This window comes from Sciurus vulgaris, assembly GCF_902686455.1.
Source record: "Sciurus vulgaris genome assembly, chromosome: 12".
NCBI lineage: Eukaryota > Metazoa > Chordata > Mammalia > Rodentia > Sciuridae > Sciurus > Sciurus vulgaris.
In genome coordinates this window covers 111,293,401-111,310,003 of record NC_136473.1, presented here as the reverse complement: position 1 = coordinate 111,310,003, position 16,603 = coordinate 111,293,401, and the positions used below count along the sequence as shown (strand labels likewise).

Below are 16,603 nucleotides of genomic sequence, written 5' to 3'. Positions count from 1 at the left end.
ATATATATATATATATATATGGATATGAGAGAATATATCTTGTATGGTTCCATTTAATTAAAGATCACCAACAAGCAAAATCAACACATGGTTTAAAAGATAGGAAAAAACCAAAGGTCAGTACACTCATTTTCTTAAAGGGAAGAGACATTTTTCCCCTCAAAGAAATGGGGTACTGAGGAGATGTGGACTTCAAGCACCCTCTTTCTGCTAGTGCTGGTTCTGGTAGATAGGGCTGTCCTGTTTGGGGACTTCTCGGCCTCTCTGATTTGGGGCCCTCCTGTGCATGCGTTGTACTCCAGGGAAGTCCTTCTGGTAGGTCAGTGCCCATCCTTCCTGATGGAGGGACACTCAAAACTCCGCGGTGCTGCATGGGTTCCCACGCTCTTGACTGCCGGGAAACCTCAAAAGCAGAAAAATTTGTTGCTAATTTTATCATCAGTGAAACTGAGCATCTTTTTTATGTCTGTGATGTCTGTGAAAGAACTGTGATGTTCTTTTTTGTAGACTTTAAAAATAAACAGACTTTTGATCTGTTATGTCAAAATGAAACACTTTTAAGTAACGAATTCAAAACTACGAAATTATTATTAAGTAATATCATGAGTCAGGAGAAGTTTCTTCTACTAGTGAATCACTTTTAAAGAGTTGAATCCTCAATTCCGTCGTCACCTTATTTCCTAGAAGGGTAAATGTGTGTTCATAGCTTCACATTTCTTCTCCTGTGTGGAGTTCATGTAGAATGATACTATTTGAAAGTCTTGTATTCCTTATGTACTGATATTTATTCTCTTTTTCTTGCCTACACTTCTCTTGGAACATCTTTAAATAGTGTTTAAATCTCAAACCAGTAGTTTATCTGCTGCTACTATATCTGACTGGTAGTTTCTTTTGGTTTCTCTGTATGCTTTTACTTTTCCTAATATGAAGAGGATAGAGAATTGTTGACTAGGAAATATTTTATTTGTAGTAAAATTGCACATGAATTTTGTGTGTATTCTGATTTTTTAAGATAGCTTAAAAAAAAAAAAAAAAGTGTGCCGCATGCTATTTCCTTTACTTTTTCAGTGAGTACCAAATTTCTAAGTGGTCTCTTAACTAAAATATTTCGTTATAGTAACTCAACTAGTCTGATGTAGTCTCACTGTCATGTCTGCTGTTTTATGCTTTTGTTTGGGGGGTGCATTCTTGAAATGATATATTTAAGTATGTCTTGGACTTATTGTATTACGAAGTTCCTCACTGTCATTCTGAAGTGCCCTGTGAATGTTTTTTATTTATTTTTCTGTTTTGTTTTAATATGTAATAATACACAGGCGCTCTGCTGTTGCCCGCATTCAAGAGTTCTTCAGGCGGAGAAAAGAAAGGAAAGAAATGGAAGAATTGGATACTTTGAACATTAGAAGGCCTCTAGTAAAGATGGTTTACAAGGGTCATCGCAACTCCAGGACAATGGTACCAAATGCTCCTGGCATTCTTGAGTGAAATTGCAGTTTCATTATATAAACCTTTTCCCCAAAATGAGGATCTTCCTACCTTGCCAGCGTGATTTCAGTATACTACTGAACCTTCAGTTACCTCTTTTTTTCAAACATGGTTCCTTTAATCCTGTGATATATTATGAAAGAGCATTTTTTTTAATAAGAAAACTACCCTACTGAATAAACGTATAGTTTTTTTTTTTAATGTACACAGGTTTCTGTGGCTTTCCTTTTCTGTTTGCTCTTTCAGTTCTACCTGGAAACCTGTTGCTGTAGTTTTGTTTTGTTTTTTTAGCTCATATTAGCACCTTTGGTAGATTTGGAAAGAAGAATTTAGATTTATGAAATCCAGGTTGATCATAGAATATAAACAAGACTACCTTAATCATGACCCTCCTAAGTTGATAATTGAATAAAAAAAAAAGATTGACAAGTTTAAATTGGTTTTAGTAAGATGTCTTTGTTTTGTTTTGGGGATTTTTTGGGGGGGTACCCAGGATTGAACTCAGGGGCATTCCACCACTGAGCCACATCCCCAGCCCTATTTTGTGTTTTATTTAGAGGCAGGGTCTCACTAAGTTGCTTAGCACCCACTTTTGCTGAGGCTGGCTTTGAACCCACAATCCTCCTTGCCTCAGCCTCCTGAGCCGCTGGGATGACAGATGTGGCCACTGCACTCAGATTGTTTTAGTTTCTGAAATCCATGGATCTGTGCACCTACTGCAAGGCTAATCATTTAGTAATGGAATCCTTCAGGATTTTGTATATATCACAAAATGTCTACAGAGTCTGTTTTAACCAGATTTCTTTAGGTTGTAGGTAGAAACTAACTTTGAGGTGAGAAAAGAATGAGCTGGTTGTCTCTGTGGTATCAGCTTTGCTAACAGTTGACTCCCTTTGTGAAAGGGTACTCATTAATAGCAGTAACCAGTTTATTTAACAGTTGACTCACTTTGTGAAAGGGTACTCATTAATAGCAGTAACCAATTTATTTTTTGTTCATTTTTCTGGTTAAAATTTTAGATGAAAATAATTAGGGGAAGGGATTTAAAGAAGAAGACAAGTAAATGCAGCAGTGGCTCCAAGTACCAGCAAAGCTGGCTCCCCCTTCTGTGCAAGCACCAAAGTCGGCACAGTAGCAGCTGGAGAAAAGATAGTTTTTAAAATCCCGATCTGAAGTTCAGAGATTGAGACGGTTCATTCATGTGTCTGTTAAAAGATGTCATCATATTCCTTCTAGTATTTGTTCATATTTGTTCTAGAATCTCATGTCCCTTTTATCATAGCTTCATTAATGTAATTAGGTTTATATTTTCCAAGATCTTGATTGTATAAGCTTCTATTTGCTAATTGAAAAAGATTGATATTTTTTGTTCTTTTGACAAAATACAATTTCTCTTGTCTTTTCTTTTGTACCAGGGATTAAACCCAGGGGCACATAACCACTGAGTCACATCCCTAGCCCTTTTCATATTTTATTTTGAAATAGAGTCTCAGTAAGTTGCTTCAGACCTCAATAAACTGCTGAGGCTGGCTTCAAACTTTGATGTCTCCTGCCTCTGCCTCCTGAGCTGCTGGGATTGCAGGCATGTGCCACTGTGCCCAAATACAATTTCTTTTTTGTTTGAATTTTTGGATTGTCTTACAAAACAAAATATGGGACAATTTTGAAAGCTCAACATACATGAATAAATTTCTATTATACTGTCAAAACCCAGAAATCCCATACATTCATTTAGCAATTATTAAGAAAGTGTCTGCTCCATGCCAAATAAATGTCCAGGTGCTATCAATACAGCACAGACAGCGGAGCTGTGGTCGGGGCGCCTCACAGTCCTCACCACTGCCTTGCCCCTGCTGATGCTGGAAGACAAAGGCATTCTTCGGGCTTTTGATTTTTTTATTTTTCCAAGCCAGTTTTTTTTTATTTTTAACATAAGAATAGAATAGAATGTAGTTTTTTGGTTTTTTTTTTTTTTTTTTTTTTTTTTTATACCTTCGATTTGTATTTTCTTATAATTTGCTTTTTTAAACCCTTAGATAAAAGAAGCCAACTTCTGGGGTGCTAACTTTGTGATGAGTGGTTCTGACTGTGGCCATATCTTCATCTGGGATCGGCACACAGCTGAGCACTTGATGCTTTTGGAAGCTGATAACCACGTGGTGAACTGCTTGCAGCCACATCCATTTGACCCGAGTAAGGCGCCATTCCTCATCACTGTGCTTTCCTAGTTGTGGATGTTAGGAGTATGACCAAAGTATTCCGCTGAGTGCTGCTAGAGTCGAGTGTGCTCTGCCTGAGTGGAAATCAGTCTGCTGTTTGCAGAACGTCTAAGCAAACAGGTTAAGAGTGTCTTCTTCTAGTAGTGCTAAGTTTTATCAGCCATAAGACTCTGGGAATGACTAAAATTGGCATTATCCAAACGAACCTGGAAGCTGGTTAAGTCTTTACGGATCTGAATTAATTTACCAGAACAAAAGAGCATTGACTTGCTCTTCTGTTTGAAATTGTTATGTGCCTCATAACACAACAGTGAATGAGCAAAAATTTAAGTGACTTCTAAATGATCTTAAAGTTTTATTCATGGGTTACTTTTTAGAAGTCTTCAAAAATATATTACTTTATATTCTTAACAGGCAGAGGAATAGGTTTGATTTCTATTCAAGCTGGATTTTGCTGTTTTTGTATGTATATGCTTAATATGTTCATGTCTTGAATTAGTGGCATGTTTCTAAGCTTTATATTAATATGTACATTTTATTTCTAGTTCTAGCCTCATCTGGCATAGATTATGACATAAAAATCTGGTCACCACTAGAAGAGTCAAGGATTTTTAACCGAAAACTTGCTGATGAAGTAAGATTTTTATTATACTTATGGTAGTCCATATTTCAATTTTTCAATTTCAGTACTATTCTGAGGAAAAGCAGTTTTATTACTCAGCAACGCAAAACAAGTAAAGGCAGTTAATGAGGTCAACTCTTAAAAAGAAAAATTAAGATAAAACATGCTTATTAAGACTAGAGAGTTAAAACCAAAATGGTATCTTACTAATCATATTATTGAAATTTAGCGCTATCAGATTAAATGTCTTGTGGTTTATGACAAATAGGTTTGGCTGTTATGCTGATCATGATAAAAATCATTAAGAAGTTCTGTCCTTTTAAAAAGAATTGTGCATTGTAAGCCACCTTCTCTAATCATAAGCATTTTCTACTTTGTTTTTCTTAAAAGGAAATGAACTCCTCCAGAATCAGTTGGTAGCAGAACAAATGACTGGAGAAACTTTTCCTTAATTACTGTATTTTAAATTTTCCTTATCTTCTTGTTGAAGCAGGAGTTTCCAAACTAAGTTCTGTGAAGCTATCAGTTTCTTTTGGAATTGAGAGAAAAGGCGGGTGATAGGAAGACTAAACCTCCTCCCTGACTTTAATGAGGGTTTTTATTTGTGGGTTTCTGTGTAAGATTTCTTAGGAAAATAAGGGTCTGTTGTTCAGAGTGTAAGCTGAAAAGCCCTCCTCTACCCAGGTGGACAGCATAGCACAAGCCTCCACCTCTGCTGTTAATCTTTGTACAGAGATTTATAAAATACATATTTGTCAAGCATAGTGCTGACTTTAAAAAGATAAAACTTATCATCTATTCGGAAAGGCATATAAACAAATCATTAGACTGTAGTGGGATTGGTAGCAGTCAGAGACACACAGTGTATGTGCTTTGAAGACAGAACTTCACTGTGCTGGTAAGTGTGGTGGATGGAGGGAGACGTCTCCCCAGAGGTGCTGGGAACTAGATCGAAGTTTGAGAAGTAATGGCCCACCAGGCAGAGGAGCTTGGAGCACAAGGATCTGCATGTGCCAAGGGACTGTAGGTGGATGAGCCTCAGAGTATGTGAAGAGAAGCACCTCAGCTGGGCCAAAATGGTAGGCAGGGCAAGTCTGAAGGGCCTGGGGGGCCACGCTGATGAGCTTGGGGTTAGGGTTACATCATAGGGAACTTTAGAGATTAGCATCTTCTTTCCCTCTGACACGTTCTTCCTTTTCTTCTACTACCACATGCTCTGCTACTTCTCCTCTTCCCTTTGCTCCTGACTACACAGTCAGTCATAGTTATTCGTGAATATCATGCATTTGGCACTATTCTTGGTACTAAATTCATTGCCAAATCTTGTCTTGCCCAAAAGTTTGGGTTTTTTTGTTGTTTTTTTTTTTTTCAAAATTACTTTGGCTCAAAGTAGCATCTTCTCAAGGGATCCACATGACCAGGGATAACAGTTTAACTAGGTTGTGTTAAGGAAGAAACCAGCTCAGAGCAGACTCTTAAAAGTCAACTGTTTCGCGCTGTGACTCAAAGACCCAACCAGAACAACTTTAGAGGAGGAAAAGTTTATTTTGAAGGCCCACGGATTCAGAGGTCTTAGTCCATTGACAGTGGCTTTATTCCTGAATTCTCCAGGTGAGGGAGAACATCATGGTGGAAGAATGTGGCAGAGGGAAGTGGCTACATGGCAGTCAGGAAGCAGAGAGAGAACTCCACTTGCCAGATACAAATATATACCCAAAGCCACGCCCAGTGCCCACCTCCCCCAGCCACATGCTACCACTTCAGTGACCACTCATTAATCCCTATCAGGGATTAATTCACAAATTGGGTGAAGACTCTCACAACACAATCATTTCCCTTCTGAACCTTCTTGCACTGTCTCTGTCACACATGAGCTTTTGGGGGACACTTCACATCCAAACCATAACACAGACTGATCTGGAAACAAGCCAGTTACCATAGAGCTCATTTGAACTCTGTGAACATTTTAAGTAGTCACAAAATTTCCTCTTTGTCTTTGCCAATTGAAAGAGTAATGGTGTTCTCTGATCTTCCTCCTTGAAATGCAGGGTAAACTAATTATTTGCCATTGAGTAGCCGAGAGACAAATGAAGTCATTCCTGCTGGGTCTTCTGATTCTTCAGAGTGCCCATCTCCTGGGAGCAGAGAGCTACTGTCTCTGACGTGGTGTTTGCCTTGTCTGTAGGTCATAACTCGAAACGAGCTGATGCTGGAGGAGACTAGGAACACCATCACGGTCCCCGCCTCCTTCATGCTGAGGATGTTGGCCTCGCTGAATCACATCCGAGCTGGTAAGAATGGCCAGGGTTCCATTGTCATCGTCATATTCGCACAACATCTTATTAAAAGTCTCCTTTAAAGGGATTTGTATGATTTCTTTACTATCACAAAATGAAAGCAACTTAAGTAGGATTTCTGTGACCTTTTAGCAGTGACATAAAAAAAATGGTCAAAATAAAACTTTTATCAGCCCTTCTTCCCCCCACCTCGAGAGTACAGACCATATCAGTCCATAAACCCTAAAATGTTATAGTATATACTTCTTTTCTTTTTTCTTTGGTACCAGGGATTGAACCCAGGGGCACTTACCACTGAGCTACACCCCCAGCCCTTTTTATTTTTTATCTTGAGACAGGTTCTTGCTAAGTCGCTTAGGGCCTGAATTGCTAAGTCCAACTTTGACCTTGAAATCCTCTTGCCTCAGCCTCCTGAGCTGCTTTGATTATAGGCATGTGCCACTGCCCAGCAGTATGTATACTTTAATAGGTATATTCAAAATCAATAACAGTCCAGATAAAAGCATATGTAATATGCTAAGATTTAAGACAGATACCTTAGTGGGTTTTTTGTTTTGTTTTGTTTTGTTTTTTGCAGTGCTGGGGATTGAACCCAGGGCCTTGTGCTTGTGAGGCAAACACTCTACCAACTGAGCTATGTCCCCAGCCCGCCTTAGTGGTTTTTTTCCATTATTTTTTGTTTTAGATTCGAAAACTGGGGTTCAGTGCCACAGATACACAAAAATCCATGTATTATGACTAATATTTAAGAGGAAATTGAATAATCTGTATTCACAACAACAGAAAAAGTTCAGTATTCATTATAAACAAAATGTTTATCAAAGGAGACTGCTTATCACTTTTCACTGGTTTCATGATTTCATGTTAGATACTACTTACCATTTAATAATAATAGCTACCATTTATAGAGTACATATGTTAAGTATTATGTAATCATTTCACAGATTTCTTTCTTTCAGCTCCAGCCCTTTACAAAGTAGGTTATTTTTAATAACTTGCCCCAGATCATACATTTGATAAATGTCAAAGCCTGAATTTGAAACTAGCTCCAAGCCCTTACTTCCCATCCACCCATTCGTTTGATCCATTTAACATATTCAGTCACTAATAGGGCATGCAGGCCTCTGGGGTGATTGATCCCAGACCATATTTCTTGCTTTGCTTACTTAATCCTTCTGTTACTTCAGAAGGCTTTCTGAGAGGTCCAAGGAATTAAACAGTGGCTCTGTCCTGCTAGAGCTGTGATGTTCACTTACTTATTTTCCACGTTTTTTATTGGTGCATTCTAGCTGTGCGTATGATGGGATTTGTCGTTAACATTCATACGTGTACACAATATGGCAGTGTGAGTTGGTCAGCATTCATTCCCCAGCACTCCTCTGCAGCTGTGATCCTTAATGAAGGACCCTCATCAGATCACCTCTGCAGCTTTTAGAACTCCAAATAATGTGATTCTGTCCCCTAAAGATTCTGATTCATGTTATCTGAGTAGGGTTTGATTTGGTTTGGTTTGGTTTTTGGTGCTGAGGATTGAACAACCCTTTTCATTTTTAATTTTGAGACATGGTCCTGCTAAGTTGCTTGGGGCTGGCCTTAAACTTGAGATACTTCTGTCTCAGCCTCCCAAGTTGCTGGGATTATACGTGTGCACCACCAAATCTGACTTTTAGGCAGTTCCAACATCGCTAAGAGCTTTGAGAAGCTTTGGAAAGATGAAATGGTGTCTATGGATCATTCTAGATTCTTAAAATATTTAAGAATCCAGATGAATTCTCCCTGCTTAAAATTCTTCTTTGCCTCCCCGTGTTCTTAAGATCAAGTCCGAATGTGTTAACATGTTTGGTCCAGTTTTACATTAGCTCTTGATGTTTCTCCTTTATTCCTGGGGGCCTTGGAGAGCTAGATAGTCAGCGTTCCTGCGGTAGGTTTTCAGTGCCTGTCATCAGATGCAGCTCCTGGGTTGTGAACTGACAGATCACACAGTCCACTCCATCAGCAGATGATGTCAGCTCTCCTCCAGGAGACACCCACCTCTGCAGTCATTGACCTACCTGTGGTCTTGCTTCTACTGTTGCCCTCAGACCATAAGATTTTCACACAGCTGCCAAATAGGTCGTTAAACTCTCTTTTTTCTTTTTTGGTACTGGCAACGTCAGAGGCAATCACATGCTGTGAAGCAGTGTCAGCCCATCTCAAAGTCTGTGGGCTGCTTCATCAAGTTTCTTCTGGTTGCCACACTACAAATAAAGATGGGGAAACAGGGTAAAGAGGAAATGCCACAGCCTTCAAGTTAGGGAGTCCACGTAGAGGTTAGAAGCTACCCTAAGGAGACAGGCAAGGGCTGAGAGCCTTACACAACTGTGGTGGTTTTCAGTAATGTCAAAATCTGTACAAGCGTCCTTTTTTTTTCTTACATTTATGTTTTATGTATGTAAAAACATAGTCTTTATTATGCATATTCAAGCCATGGCACATGCCTGTAATCCCAGCGACTTGGGAGGCTGAAGCAGGAGGATCCCAAGTTTGAGGCCAGCCTCAGCAACTTAGGGAGACCCTGTCTCAGTATAAAAAGTAAAAAGGACTGGGGATGTAGTTCAGGGTTAGAGCACCCCTGGGTTTAATCTCCAGTACCAAAAACAAAACAAAAAAAGAGGAGGGAGGGAGGGAGGCAGAGAAGCAGAGAAGAGTATATGCATATCCTAACCTAACGGTGCCATGTCTTACTCTGTTTACCTCCAGAGGCAAAATAAAAAACTTATCTACCTACAGTTTTTCATGTTTTCTCAATCATGTAGAAAAATATTTGTAATTTTAATATTAAGAGCATTTCTTTATGTGATTATCCTGTCTATTTTTTCCCAGACCGGTCAGAGGGTGACAGATCAGAAGGCTCTGGTCAGGAGAATGAAAACGAAGACGAGGAGTGATCACCTCTGTTTGGCAAGAACTTGGATGCTCTGGGATGTGTATAAGACATTCATTATATTTTTTTTCTTTACAGAACTTTAGTGCAGTTTTAAGGTTATGGTTTTTGGAGTTGTTTCCCTTTTTGGGAGACAGCCTAACATTGGTTTGGAATGAGTGTGCATGGATCTGGGAGAGTGCATAAGCAAGACACAGATGTCTGCACAGCTTCCGCCACGTGTGAGGAGTGCTGGAAACGTGGAGTGCAATACGCCCTGGCCTGCAGACGCAGGAGCGTGGGCCGGGCTGAAGGGCCCTTTTCCTCTTAGGGAGGGTGCGGTCAAATAAATTTCTACACTTGCCCTTTGCATGTTTGTCGCTTTGTAATTAAAGAAGTTGGTTGTTTTAAGACATCCTAAAATGGAGTTTTTATTGAATGCCTTATTATTACCTGCATTTCCAATCTTTTTCGTGATGAAAAAGGACTTTCTCTACTTCTTTGTAAATTTATTAACCTTTTCCATTTTTTCTTCTGTGAGATGATAGAATCACATTGAAAGACTTCTCTCATCTCTCTTTTCAGAGCCCTTGATCTTTACCTTTAGTCACCATCTTTCGGTTAGTTGCACCTCAGTCACTGAGCATCATGGATGGCCCCTGTTAGTGCAAGCTACTTCCGAAGGTGATGGTTTCTGGTCTACCACTCTCCCCAAATTCTAGATTTCACTATGAGTTGTGGACCACCCAGGGTTCTTTGTTTTGTTATTTAGAGTGGGACAGTGGTGCTGGAGGTAAAACCCAGGAGAACTTTACCATTGAGCTGTATCCCTAGCACTTTTTATTTTTTAAGATAGGGTTTTGCTAATAAGGCTGGCCTCAAACTTGCAATACTCCTGCCTCAGCCTCCAAGTCACTGGGATTACAGGTGTGCACCACTGCACCCAGCTGACCATCCAGTATTCTTAACTCTAGTGTCCACTTCCCCTCTAGCAGGGCCAACGTAGTTCATGCCCAGGCCTTGGTATGTCATCGGTTATACCCTGAAACTTCCTGTAGGCTTGACCCTTCAGATGCCCTCCCTCCCCATTTCTAGATTTTCAATCTGCCAGTCTTTCCCTCAGTCTAGTGTATGCTCACATCTCTTCAATCCATTTACAAAATAAGTAAAATCTTTTCTCAATACCAAATTATTCTCTATATACTTTCTAATTTCTTTCCTCCTGTTATTATCTAAGTGAGCAGAGTATATATATCCGTGACTTCTTTGTGCTGCTTTCTTGATGTCTAAAGCTTCTCAGAAGCCAGACTTGCTAGGTGGGGAGAGGGGCAGTTAATCTGTTTATCTCCTTGGGGGCAGAAAATCAAGTATGATAAAGTAATGTGTCCACTATTTAGTGGTTTAACAGGTCAGTTTCAAAACAAGTCTTTCTCTCTCTCTCTCTCTCTCTCTCTCTCTCTCTCTCTCTCTCTCATGTAAGCCTTACCCCTCAATGTGGCGATATTTGGGGATGGGAACTTTGGCACATAAATAAGGTTAGATGAAATCATGAGGGTAGTGCCTTCCTCAAGGTTTTATAAATTCTTTCTCTCTCTCTCTCTCTCTCTCTCTCTCTCTCTCTCTCTCTCTCTCTCTCACACACACACACACACACACACACAGCATTTGCCGTTACAGATTTCTGGGAAAGCATGTTGATTCTTCCTTTTCAAGAGGTGGCTTTGAGGCTCTTGGGAACTGTCCCCCTCGTGAAGGAGAGCTGCTGACCTTCGCAGCCCTCTGTGCCTGCTATCTTGACCATGCCTCCTTGCCGTCCAGCAGTTGGAGAAGGAATAAAGTCACATGCTTGGACTGATCATTGCTCATTGGGAAGTGGACATCCAGTGCTGCAAATCATAGCACTGATGCAGGAAGAGACTGGAGTCGTAGATCCATGGACCTCGTCATCACTGTCGGCAGCAGCCTTGGCCTCTAGCTCCTGGCTGTCCTCTGGAGGTGGCCGCATGGTGGCCAGCAGGCCAGTGCGAGCACGAATCTGATGGATGAACGTGGTCATTTCAAATACAGGCCCTTCCTGGTTGGTGCTGTTCGTGTATTTGCTGTAATGGTTGATCTTTTTTGTTGAAAGTAATGCATCTCTTTCAGTTTAATTAGTGGTAGTTTAAATAGTCCTTATATTTTCAGAAATCTAAAGATCCTAGAAAAGATACTGTAAGACATGATCTGTGTTCAGCTGGGCCATGAATGGCCTCATGGCTGTGGCCAAGGAGAACATCTCTCCTGCATGGAAAGCCAGGAACCTCTCCTTCCCATAAAGTGACCCAAGCCCAGGGCCATCTGCTGCCAACAGGAGATGGTTAGCTTTGTGGAGAGAGGGAAGTGGCTCTTTGTCTGGCCCACAGTGGAAAAAGCCACATAGGTATCACTGTTAATTCAGCTGGTGAAGGGTCAGAGCTTTAGCAAACGAGTTAATAACTGCACAATTCTTGGGGAGTACAGTGGTCTTGGGTTTTGGTTCTCAGCTACTAGTGTGCCCTACTCAAGCCTTTTGATTTCTCTGGATTTCTGTTTCCTGTTCTCTGAAGCAGGGGTGGTCGTACACCCCCCCACCGCTCCATGTCACAGGGGATGTGTTAGGACCACAGCACACAGTAGGATGTTATTTCTTCCACTAAGAAAGCAGTAACATGGATATGCTGCACAGGGTGTAGGGAAACCAAGAGGACAGAGGCTACTGGAGGACCCCATAGGGTCAAGGAGGACCTGCAGGAAAAGTAACATAAGGACATCCACATGATGTTTTTGCACCCAGCACAGGGTGTTGGTGGGGAGGATGTGCCCTGGGGGAGGGCAGGAGGTAGGGGGCTCTGTGCATTCTGCACAGTCTCCTGTGAACTTAAAACTGCTCTGAAAAAAAAAATTTTTTTTTAACTTGTCAAATGAATTAGAACCTCTGTCCATAGAGAAATGGCAGAGACTTTGGGTGACTCTGGATTGGGGCAAGACATTCAGGGAAGCAGCAGTGAGAGGAAGCATTCTACAGAGGCACAGGTAACCACTGCTGGCCACAACAAGATCCAGGGGCCAGGGGAGCGAGGCTGGACCCTGGGGCTCACTCAGGAATAGGAGGTGGCTTCAGCGGTGACAGATAGGGTCAGATAAAGGTGGGGGGTTTTGTGCTCCACTTCTTAATGATGTGATCTGTCACTTGACCTCTTTTGACTTTGCTTATGGAATGGAGAAGGCATATCTGTTGATAGATGGATAGATGATAAACCACTAATGCTCATTAAACCTCCTTTTAAAACTTTGGGCTTAAAGTGTTTTTCATGACATGGTGAGAATTGGTCATTTAATGATATTCCATGAATGTCTTTGCCTGGGGAGTTATGGAAAATGCATTACTGGCTATACCCAGGTGACTTTGATCAGAGCACCTGCCGAGTAATAATTTGCCCCCGAGTCCTCCTTCAGGGGAGGCCAGAGATAGGAACATGACTGCAGAAACGGGGAGAGGAGAGAGGCCCCAGAATCACCCACAGACCGAAGTCCCTGTACAGATTCACAATTTCCACAGCTGTACACGTACCAGAAACACATTTATTTAATCAGACAAATCTATTCTAAATAACACATTCTTATTTATAAATATTGATTATAATCCTAAATATTTTTATCTTCAAAAAAAATTCCAAAAATTCAAGTTAAATATATTTCAGGATTATCTTTTGAGTTTTTGTAGTGCAGTTTTTAACACCTGGTGCATCCAGGTGTCCATTGTCAGAATGTGGCGCAGGACTGCCCCTTGAGCACGTGCATGACACTTGACGGACAGACTGGCTTTCAGGTACATGCCCTGTGCTGCACTTGGTGGGTCTTGTCTGCCAGGACTTGAGGGGATAGTTGCCTGTGGTTTGTTGTATCTCAGAATGGCGGTGTCTGTCAAGAGGGGTAATGGGAGTGCCTACCCATTCCTAAGTCATGGACACTGCTCAGAGGAAAGAAGACAGCTGTGTGCATCATGTTCCCCAAAGGAACGCTGACCAAAACTGCAAGATTACCAAAACTTGGTAATCTTGTGCAGATCTGGGTTTGTGCTTAGATTCTTCCCAACAAATCTAATTGCTTTCCTTGGGTCTTCAGTTTTTCTTAGACCAGGCTGCAGATACTAACATCTCCCAAGCCCTTTGGTTGATGGTAGTTCTTTCTCCTTACCTTATAAAGCCTCTGGCCTGTTCTGATGACAGCGAGTTTTTTGTTTTGTTACCAGGGATTGAACCCAGGGGTGCTTAACCACCGAACCACATTCCCATCCCTTTTTACATTTTACTTAGAGGCAGGGTCTTGCTGAGTTGCTGAGGCTGGCTTTGAGCAGGTGATCCTCCTGCCTTAGCCTCCCAAGCCATTGGGATTACAGGCGTGTGCACTGCACCTGGCATTAACAGACAATCCCTCATCCTCTGGGGCTACAGATCTGGCTCCTTCCTTTTCTTAGGCTTACAGGTAAGACCTGGAGTTTGGCCCTGCTTCTGGCTTAACTCACTTTGAGGCCTCAGGCAATTTCCTTGGGTCTTCCTGGATTGTTTGTCCCCTCTGTGCCCCACAAGGATGGCACTGGTCTGCCCCTTCCTGTAGTCATTTATGGCTGGTGATGGCCATTTTTCTCATGCATCAGGCTGAAGACTGACATCCTCTCTTTTCTCTGCAGCTTCCTCTGGGGTTCTGTGTTCGCTAGCCCTGCCCCTTCCCTCAGAGGCTTGGAAGGCTCAGGGGTTCTGTGACCAAGAGACACAGCCCATCCAGCACTGTCACTGCTGGGTAGAGCAGCCTCACCACCTAAGAAGCACTTCTCAGGGAAAATGTCCCTGCTGGGCATAAGGAAAGTCACACCAAATTAAGATCACGATTTGGGACTCCACATCATCTTTCAAAAACCATTCAGGGCAACAAACGTTTCATCTTTGCAAACTGCCCTTAGCATGGAGGAGACATTCCTAGCAGGAAACCACCTCGCTCCCTCAGGCCTGCTGCTTCCTATGCTCGAATCCCCCACTCCTCCTCCCTGCTGCGGTCCCCTTTCCACAGTCCTTTAGTGCTGCACAGCAAATGACAACTGTCAGCACCTCCAATCTAGGATAAAGTTCTCTCTCCAACTCCTCACTTTTTGTCAGAGACCCCTGTAAAAGGGATACTTCAACCCCCTCAGGGCTCCCAAGAACCACTGGCCTGGCTCTTACCACAGCCCAGGTTCTGTGCTGGATGCTTCCTGTCATCCCTGTGAGGGACACCCCCCTAAATTCTGTGTCCCATATAGAAAGAAATTCCAGAACTTAATTTTACAGATGAGGAAACTGAGCAGCTTGCTCAACACCCAGCTAAGAGGCGGCAGCCACGTTACCACGCCACACTGCCTGTGGTATCCCACATCTCAAGGCACGCTGTCAGAAGGGGATGGTTTTTACACTTAAGCAGACTAACAAGGTCTCTCACTCTGTCAAAGCACGTTTCCTCCTCCTGTTCGGACCCAGACTACCCTGGCCTATTGCAAATATTGGGTTAGTGTCATTGGTTGTTCAATTCTTTGCAGGAAGACTACAAGCAGCTTTGCAAATGAGAATCAAGGAACATGAGCATCAGATGACCCTCATCACTCTCCTCCGCCCCTGCTCCAGGAGCCGATTAGCTGGGATCGTGCAGCCAAGCAGAGGTGGTAACTGAAGTAGAAGAGCGGGCAGGCAGGATCCAAGCTGGCCTGCTGGGTGGCCCTCAGCCCCCAGTCCCCTGCCATTACCATGCTGCTGCCACCTTGTCTCAGGACCTGAGCTCATCTTCATGTGGCAGGGAAAGGGCTAGGTGCCGAGTTGGGGCCCTGTGCCTGCTGGGTCACAGAAGTCCCCACCATTGGTATCCAGAGCACAGTGCAGGGACCAAGCCAGGTGGAAATCTCAGTGAAAGAGGCAGAGATGGCAGAAGTCCTACAGATTTTCCCCTTCTGTCAAAGCCAGATGCAGGCCTGGGTTTTTACTTTGTTTTTTCGTGGTCCTGAAGATTAAACCCAGGGCCTGGTGCATGGTAGACAAGGACTCTCCCACCAAGCTACGCCCCTGCCCAGGACTGAGGCTTTTAAGCAAACGAGCGGCCAAATGTCCCACCTGCCACTGTCCATGGGTTCCCTCAGGAAGGCCTCAGGCCTTCCGCTGCATGGAGTTTACCACATGAGCTTGGGTTTAGTTGGGGGTTCTGAGCTGCAAAAGCAGGTGTCTTCCAAATTCTTGGAAACGCCAGAAAGTTCTTACCCACCCCCCTCCAACACACACACACTTCTCCCTATAGCTCAGCTGGGTGAATGGGAATTCCTGGGTATGCAAAATGTGGCTCTAGCCACCAGATGCCCCCAGGACAGCCCCCACTGCCACCACTTCCATGGTGCTTCATGATGCCGGGTTGGAAATGCCGCTTTCTGGAGCCAGTTTTTCCTATAATCGGAACTTGACTCGTGTTAGAATCAACACGGACGTGAGGATATTCATTCTCACCCGGGCACTCGGCATGCGCTTCGCACACAGCAGCGTGCAGGGCCCAGCAGAGCACGCGGTTGGACCTCACTCAGTAAAGAATGAATTCTCGTGAAACGCAGTTGTTCTGGTTAGTTGAGACTAACGCCTCCAGTATCCCAGCTGGGCTGCCGTCAGCCATGGGGACCTGGAGTCCAGATCCTTTCCCTGGAGTAATTGGGAGCACTCTCCAGCCCTTGGGTCCCATGCCAGTTTACTGCACTGAAAAATACTGAACAGTAACCCCTCCTGGAGATAAGGTTTCTGCCCTCTCCCACCTCTGCTCATACTGATCAGGAATATGGTCCCTGTGAACAGGACAAGTGCGCGGAAGAGATACATATATACAGAACACATGAAGAAACAGAAGCCACCCAGCGGTGGGAGCACGGTCTGCCTGTGGGCCAGCAGCGGAAGCCCAGCGCACCTGCCCTTGTTGAGGTCAGGCACTGTGAGGCTGGCCACCCCGGGCCTCCTGGAAGACCATCTGTAAGTTGCAAGGCAGGGGCCAGCCAGCCACTGGT

The 16,603-nt window shown here is 43.0% G+C and overlaps 1 protein-coding gene across 8 annotated transcripts in view; it reads left to right on the top strand.

The window, feature by feature from the left end:
• Positions 1-9,940, top strand: part of DCAF6 (DDB1 and CUL4 associated factor 6) — a 110,658-nt gene extending 100,718 nt beyond the window's left edge. For all 8 annotated transcript variants that reach the window (XM_079106577.1, XM_079106575.1, XM_079106580.1 and 5 more), the window contains 5 exons: positions 1,317-1,455; positions 3,522-3,678; positions 4,250-4,338; positions 6,512-6,617; positions 9,486-9,940. In XM_079106577.1, the coding sequence (XP_078962703.1) occupies positions 1,317-1,455; positions 3,522-3,678; positions 4,250-4,338; positions 6,512-6,617; positions 9,486-9,550 (556 nt within the window). In that variant the 3' untranslated portion in view covers positions 9,551-9,940. The remainder of the gene's footprint in view (positions 1-1,316; positions 1,456-3,521; positions 3,679-4,249; positions 4,339-6,511; positions 6,618-9,485) is intronic.
• The last annotated feature ends 6,663 nt before the right edge of the window (positions 9,941-16,603 follow it).